The 8,179-nt window shown below is 44.2% G+C and overlaps 1 protein-coding gene across 1 annotated transcript in view; it reads left to right on the top strand.

Moving 5' to 3' along the window:
- Positions 1-6,883: 6,883 nt before the first annotated feature.
- The window catches only part of T265_14226 (hypothetical protein), a gene marked incomplete at both ends in the record, with an annotated part of 14,630 nt that continues 13,334 nt past the window's right edge, over positions 6,884-8,179 (top strand). Inside the window, one exon of the mRNA XM_009172679.1 lies at positions 6,884-7,038. Within this exon, the coding sequence (XP_009170943.1) occupies positions 6,886-7,038 (153 nt within the window). The remainder of the gene's footprint in view (positions 7,039-8,179) is intronic.

Below are 8,179 nucleotides of genomic sequence, written 5' to 3' on the forward strand. Positions count from 1 at the left end.
CGACGCTTAAACAAAAACATGTACGATTGGGACTGCATACAGATCCGGAAGAATGCCATTGTCCCGATAAAACAAAATTCGAGGAGAGTTGGGGGAGGGGGAGTTGGTGGTGATGGCAAGGAGAAATTGTTTTGCCGACGAGCATGCCAATGTTATGCTAATGTGAACGTTACACAGTGCTTTTTCTTTACGGGGACCTTATAAAAATTAGGAAAATACGGTCGCATAAGAGCTGGTAGTAACAGGGAGCAGACCCAGTTTAGACGAAAACACCGCTCACGAACGGCAAACACCACAACCATGTGGATTCGGCCCCTGTAAAAAACTGTACAATCCACACAGGAATCCAACCTTAAGAAGGGGAGAGCTGTCTCGTTTGAGTGAAGTTTCATAACTATGAATATCTAAACATGTTTATGCAAATAACACGGAAAATTGCTTCAAAGGTAGTACCAAGGAGTGTTGTGCCGTCTGTTGTCTGACGCTATGTGTCCCTGCCATTATATACCCAACGTCGGTTAGCCGCAGCCCTGAATGTTATTCGACTTACGGATAGCAGAAATCGTACCGGCTGATCATGGGTCAGATCAGAGAGAGGTATTAGAGAACGGCAAAACAAATCAGAACGGAGACGCCAGTTGTCGCATAGAGAGCTATAAGGTGTGTTGCATGAAAAAAACGTTCAGCTGTAGCACCCTTCCGGTGCCTAGCAGCCATGCTACCCGAAGGAACCACGAGGGCTGGGATACGGCCAGGTTGCCCAAGCCTAGACAGGGGAAGTCGAGAGGGAGAGGTTGGGTTCGAACCACAGACCTTCCGGTCAGTAAATTCGCGCTTTAACCACTTGGGCTATCTCGCCCATGTACATTGTCTCTTTTATATCCCACATCCTATTGATCTCAAGGGTTTCTGTTTACTCAACAATAACAAAGACAGGTAGATGTGTTTAATGTGGCAAGGATGCTACGGCACACTAAAGTCGTTGCAAAAATAGACTTTTGTTTCACCAGAATATGAGGTAAACTTAGTAAGACCAGGACGCAATGAGGGATTTTCATCAAAGAAAAAAGTAACAAATTGAGCAAGAAAAATGAGGGTCGGGGCATTGTCACAATATGTGGGATGCTGTCTGACTGGAGAATCAGAAAATATGAAAAGCGAAATTTCGGTGGTGGACAGGCTAGCAATTGAAGTCCGGAAAATCATACACGGAGATATAATATAGGCCAACGTGACAGGTACAGTAAAAACTTCCTTGGATGCCCACAATAAAATGAAACGCGTTTAATTAGGGTTGATTATTGGTGGAAAAGCACGTTAAGAATGGAGGTGTATCACTGAACGATCCGACTAACGTCCGTGACCCGAGTCAGGAGTAAAATAATCCTCAGAAACGACAACCTCCCAGAGGACAGTCTTCTTACGAGCACCGCTCCCTCTCGATCCCTGGAGACGGTCTCAACTTTGATTTATTTTCAAACAGTAGAAAGACCGAAAGATTAGAAAACATCAGTTTGTTCAAAACAACTACGCACTGATGATGTCACCTCGATTGGTGATGAAACGTTTGCAACCAAATTGCCCAGGCGAACGAACAAGCCAACGACCATAAAGAAAACTGTGTGAGGTCATACTTGCGACTGTATTTACCTTGTGGATGCGTGCTGGAAGCGAGGGACAAACTCAGCGAACAAGCCAACGACCATAAAGAAAACTGTGTGAGGTCATACTTGCGACTGTATTTACCTTGTGGATGCGTGCTGGAAGAAGACGAGGGACAAAATTTCATTTCCCGCTTCCCTTGCATTTCGAACATCCCGTATGTCGCTACCATTAGGTAGCATCGGCTACATTGTCCAGTGTACTAATGACACGAAGCAGTTCAGCTTCAGTTTACCCCGGTGGTTTTGTTCGGCTTCGGGTAGTTCTCGTCCAACCCCTTGGAGTGACAAAGGCCGTAATTGTTCTGTACCAAACTGATAGGAAGTCAAAACGAGTTTTGTTGTAGATTTCGTTTATGGTAAAGTCATGCCCTTCTGGCGAAGCTCAAACAAGGCGGAATCGGTCGTAGGCTGATCAATCTTATTGTGTCACTCTTGAAGGGGTGCAGTGCTTTGTCTTGTCTGCATCATGACGGCGTTTCCAGAATCGTCCAGAATCGCGACTACGGAATCTGTTCTATCCCACTCGTTTCAATCGTCTTCTTCCCACTGGTAATCATGTTTTGTCGAATGCCGAACCTAGTTTATACTCTAATGAAAATGTCTACAGACGTAACCTGTTACTGCTTCCCAGAGATCACTGATAGGCGTTAAATTTTTTTCAACCGTATCTTCACCTGCCTGTAACGTAGATTGTCTCCGTTCGTTGGGTGTCGTTATCAGCTTTCCGCCCCTATCATGGATTGTTCGGTCAACTGAAACATTGGGTACTATAAGCTAGTTTGGGAAAAATACGCTGCAGCAGCAGCTGTGGCAATACTTACACTGAGACTGTTCACAATTTGTTTACGTATAGTTGGCTATAAGAGACGTTTTCCGTCTGAACCAGCGGTTTGATTGACAGCTCCTGACTAGATTACAGGGCAGCTGACCAAGCAATAACCGAATGTGTGCATCTGTTGAACGACTTAACGAGGTTTGCATTACTACATCATCTTTCCTCCACTCATTTTCGCGATGAGGATAGTCTGCTATCTTTCTGTGTGGCATTTTAGCGCCACTATCTATTGTTGGTGTAATGGTGGCTATTGCGATAGCTTTCAAATTTTACTGTTCGTGCATGACAATCGAAACGTACAGCTTTTTGTGATTCCCAATTTTTAACTTGTGGACAACCACCAAAACTGTAAGTACTGTCTGGTGTTTTCCTGTATCATTTTTCGTTCCTAATTTTTGGAGCTGAGGATGCAGACTGCTTGTTTGAAGCCAGTCGATCTGTAACAAAGCCCACTGGGTTTTATCCGGGACGGTCGTTGCTCATAGCAAAAGTGGGTGTAGATGAATCGTGCACACTACTTTTCAGTTGACAGTTCCAGGCTGTTAACCAGTTGATGCAGCTGATGAACTTAGTTCTTGGCTTCGGAGTAATGGACTGAGGATGAGATGTTCCACTGCCAGTGAAAGGAAGGAGGCCTTCGCTGCGGAGTTATTTATTAAAAAATGCCAACTGATCAGTTACAGACTATTGGACTGGGAAGCAAGACTCTCATTTACATCTTATTCACAGAACTGGACATCCATCTTCTCCTGAACGCGTCTTCTTGAACTTTCCTGGATATTCATTGGCTCCAATCATTCATTGCTCAAATCCAAGCAATTGCTACAAAGCGACTACACAAATCCCGCAACAGATCCCTCTTCAAGTGACGCCAAGCGAATTTACAAGAACAAAACATACTACTCCTATGCCCCCCACCAGTAGTATCACCGTTACACCAGGTCCACCATTGCCCTCTCAATTTCTGCCGTTTACATATGGGCATTATTGCCTAGTATAAGCCTCGGACTCACCTACAGAGTGCGTAACAATTACACACTGAATGTACGTCACGTTAGCTTGATTCGGTGTCGTCTAACCTGAGCGGTAGCTGCGGTTAGGTGTTCCTGCTGCGCTAGAAATTAAAACGGTAGTATTAAGTTTATCAGATGACCATAAATGCACTTCAGTTCATTGTGATTTCAGCTGCTGTTAAGAGTAAGTGTTATACAGGAGGAATGTGTGCATTCCGTACCCATACTTAGTTTGAGTGGAACTGTGGATGAGGGGTCATATGTTAAGTCGGCACAGTATTCACACCAGATCTTGTTTTCCGCAACTGGTTATATCAAATCCATACCGCATCGTGAAAATCTGAACCACTTGTTTCCACACAAGTTCCGTCCGACCACGCTTACCGTTTTGGGTATGATGCATTTCTTCAACCGCCAGCCGTAGAATACCCTCAGAATAATAAGAAATGAATGGTGTGTTTAACAAGGAACTCTTGTTTGGATTCACCCATATCAATCTAATAATCTACCCCATTTGAATAGTTTGGGCAGAGGATGGGTCGTGCAACCATACTCCTTGACTGTCTGCCGTTTTGAGATGAGTTGCTGGTCGTAAAGAATTATCTTACATAAGCTGAAGTACGGCATCATATCGCACGGTCTCGATTGTCCTCGTAGTTTTCCCAACTTCCAAACCACATGCTACTTTGTATGGCTCTATCACCACATTTTCTTGGACTTATCCTCTCCTCTCGATGTGTTTTCATTATCCCTTCTACTTTCTATCCACAAAGAGACAACGAAAATGGTAATCGAGTGATTGACCATTCCATTACGCTGTCACCTTGCGATAGACCTCATTCTTAAAAAAGACCCGCATGATGGGCCACGGCAGCATGTTTTGTCTAAACTTCGGTCATCCGTTTGTTAGCAATTGACACGGCAATTTCTACTCCTTTTACCTGATGCGGAAAGTATAATTGAACCCTTTTAGGCTCATTGAAGCGTTCACTCCCGTAGAAACAATCCGGGTTGGGTCACACGTGAATTTGTGCATTCGTTTAGCTCAAGTATGTGTGACTGCTGTGCACCACTAGTGTATCTACCCGCCTATTTGTCACTCAGATGACTCGAACACGAGTTTTCTAGAGATTTGCTCGTGTCATTGTTGGCGCGGGGATAGTGCGATTGAAACGTTCGCTAAAGAAAATAAATTACTCGGGTCTTTTTCATAGTGGGCTTTCGCCCCTTACGGCCGCTTGAGCTCCTTCCGGCTGAAATTCTAATCAGTCTTACGTTCGATCCACATGGCGTTTCTTTCCCACCATCAATCTGTGGCGCCCCGTACAGAAATGAGCGAAATCGCCCTATTTTCGGTGAATAATTTCTTCTGTTGACTAAAGCATATAAAGTCTCGTGCCTTTGGTTTGGTTACAACTCACAAAGGTGACTTGATGGTATTGGGCGCGTTTTCTCTTTTCGAGCATACCGATGTCCGTACCTGTTTTCCAACCGCTGTTGATATGACCCGCGGCTCTTTCCATAATGTAGTTCTACGCCGGCTGCCCCATTCGCACTAGTTCCCAGTTCCTCATGTTTACATTGTCACTCTACTTTTTCTACGCAGTTTACTATCGGTGAACATTCTTGCTGGGTACCTGCGTTCTTTACCATCTCTTTTGTACACGTCTCTTTTCTTGTCTGATCCATAATTCCCCGTCAACAATCCCTCTCTTTGTTTTCTTATCTAAGTCACTCACTAATCCACTCCATATAAACGATTTACCTTTTATCGGCCAGCCACTTCTTTTGTTTGATAAATTGGGAAAATCATTACATTACCCGATCATCCACTTGTACCATTTTGTCTCCATTAACCTGGCGGTGTGTCTATCGGATTGGGACATCTAGTCCGATCGACAGCAACCATCACAATTGTCTTTTTCGGGTCGGGTGTGCGTGAACACATGATAACTTTCCATCGGTAAAGCTATGGGATGGCAGTGTTCAGGTGCTACGTTGTCAATCGTCGACTTGTCACCTAGGTCTGTTTTCTCTTATTGATGCCGCAGCACATTTCATTTGATAGTTTCTATTTGTCGAACTTGTGATTGTGTGCGAACTGAGCTACTGTTGTGACAGGTGTCAAGGGAACAACTGGGGCCATATTCCCACATTTTTTGGCTTGATCCCAAGCAAGCTTTGCTTACTTTGTTGCAGTACCATTGCCCTCAAGGTAAAATATTTGCAGCGGATTGGCTACACAATTATTTTCCCATGCTGCGGGGAGTTCTTCGCAGTTGAGTGGCCAACTGTCATATTAGTTTGTCATCTTCGCCTAGGCTACCTAACTAAATTTGAATGGGAACCAGTGAACACGATATATTACCATAGACACGGATTCTTGTGTGAAAAAAAGGCGAAAAGATTATTACTTGGAACTATTGGGACTATTTAAGTCCTTGTGCGTTTTCATCTCTTCAGTCGATTCTTCAGGTACCAATTGTTCAAACGAATGGCGCGATGTGAGTGTTTATGGCTGAGTTATCCGTTGATTTCAGTTGAGTCCAATCAAAAAGGCCAACAAATTTGGTGTATTAGTGCATCCGCTTTGTGTATGGTTTAAACTCTACGAAACGATAGGCAGCTGGTAAATATGGACCAGTAGCATGTGACATCTCTTCCTGGTTAGGAAACCGGTCATCTGAGGATTCAAAATTGTATCCTTTTCGGTTGTATTGGGTTTGTTTCCTCAGGGACCTTTGCAGTGGAAACAAATTTCGCGCCCTCAAAACTTCGATGATGGATTTTCTTCAGTTGGGGCGATGGGAAAAAGTGTTTTGTGGACTACCTTCCTCCCCATGTTTCATTTTTTCTACACCTATTGCTTATTTGTTTTGTTTTCTACCATTATATTTATTTGCTCACTCCTCAAGTAGTTGAACAGTGTTCCTTTCGCAACATAGTTGTTTTAAATACTTATTCCGGTCACTGAAGTATCCCTGAGTAGTGGGTTTATATATTAAAACAACATTTTAGGGCATAGTGTCATAAGTTTGAAGTTTTCTGTTGTATCCGACCGCCTATGTATAGCCAACTGCTCGTGACCCCGCAACTACCCAACGTGTGTACAAGTATCACCTTAAATTCCACCCCATCCGCATCCTCAAATCAATCACTCACTCGGGTCGTTAAATGCTGCTTGCTGAATCACCACTCTCCTGTTCTGTTGAACGGAAATTACTGTTTTGTTTTTTGTGTTGTTCCTTGCGTCTTGTGTTTTCGTTCTCGGTTTCGGGTAACGAGGTCGGTGGGCTTGTTGGTTGCCTGAGGAAAAAACCCTTCCGTCATTCGCCTTGTTTTCATCTCACCCTCCCACTCTCCACCTACAGCAGCAAACGGAACGCGACATCCACCATTCGGATTAGGTCACATCTCTCCTGTCGAGGTATTTGTTTTTCTGGCTGAGCGATTGGATCGTAGCCAACTCTCTACTCATCACCTGGTCATCACTGTGTCGAACGGATATCAACGACTGGTTTCCAAGGTAAGCTGTGCCGGGCTTTTTATGTTGTCAGCGCAGTTTTTGAGCGATCTTACAGATTTTGCGCTCCGTTTCTACAGCCACCCAGTTTCACTATCAATATCAAACGATACTCTATCTTCATAACCAAACTTGTATGCTCTGTATTATCATCGCCTGACTTGTGCGCTCAAGGTATTTCTTGTATCGTGTATTTTACTCCAGCCCCTCTTATTTCTAGACATTTTAGGTGATAGTTTGTTGTGAGCATTTTGTTTCGGCGACTAACTTTCCATTAGAGATCCCCACTTATCACTCGATCGATAATTCATCACATCTACCCCAATGACACTAGCTCAGTCGCGTGTGACTCAACTTTTGCCGTAGAAAGCCCTCTTTGTCCAGATGACGAGTCAACCAAGTGGTTAGCTGGTGATATGCTGTCAAGGGTGTGAGAAGCTCAAGAAATTACTCGGAGTCTTAGGGATAACGGTTTGGCAGACCACTAGTTGTCTGTCTCGGGCGGATTGTTAAACTTAAATTTTAAGTCATCCGCATAAGACCTGTGGAGGCGACAGAAAACGTGGACTACTTAGGTGACGTAGGGTGAGGTTGAACCCAAGGAGCACTGGATATCCTGTATGAATGACCCATCGAAAGTGTGTACAACCCAAAAACATCCACCGGCTCAGTTAACTTTGTACTTTACACTCCCTCTCTGCCTTGGAGGTTAGGTCACGCTCATCCAGCAGTCGCTGGAAAATTTCCTAAAATGAAGACCTTCCTCGGTCTAGACATCCGGGAAGTATCCTGCCCCCAAAACATGAAATGTCTGTATATATTATGCAATGTCTCAGTGTGCATGTTATTGCGACTATGATACTGGAGATCTGGGTATTATCAACTGACGTAACTACCTCACGAGACGCTTCATCTGAAACACCTCCCATTCTCGTTCATAGTCCTAATCCACCACGTTGTCTTATTCAGCCGTTGTGAAAGTGATTCCACATCTGCTTGACTGTTCGCCCCACTCAGGATCGTCACGGATAACCTCTTTAGGAATTATTTCAGTATCAGCGATGTGGGGAAAAAGGCGACTACTCCGTGAACAGTAGTTCCCTGTGGCAAATACATTCCCTCTCTCTCTCTCTCTCTCTCTCTC

Source organism: Opisthorchis viverrini (assembly GCF_000715545.1).
Source record: "Opisthorchis viverrini unplaced genomic scaffold opera_v5_162, whole genome shotgun sequence".
Classification (NCBI taxonomy): Eukaryota; Metazoa; Platyhelminthes; class Trematoda; order Opisthorchiida; family Opisthorchiidae; genus Opisthorchis; species Opisthorchis viverrini.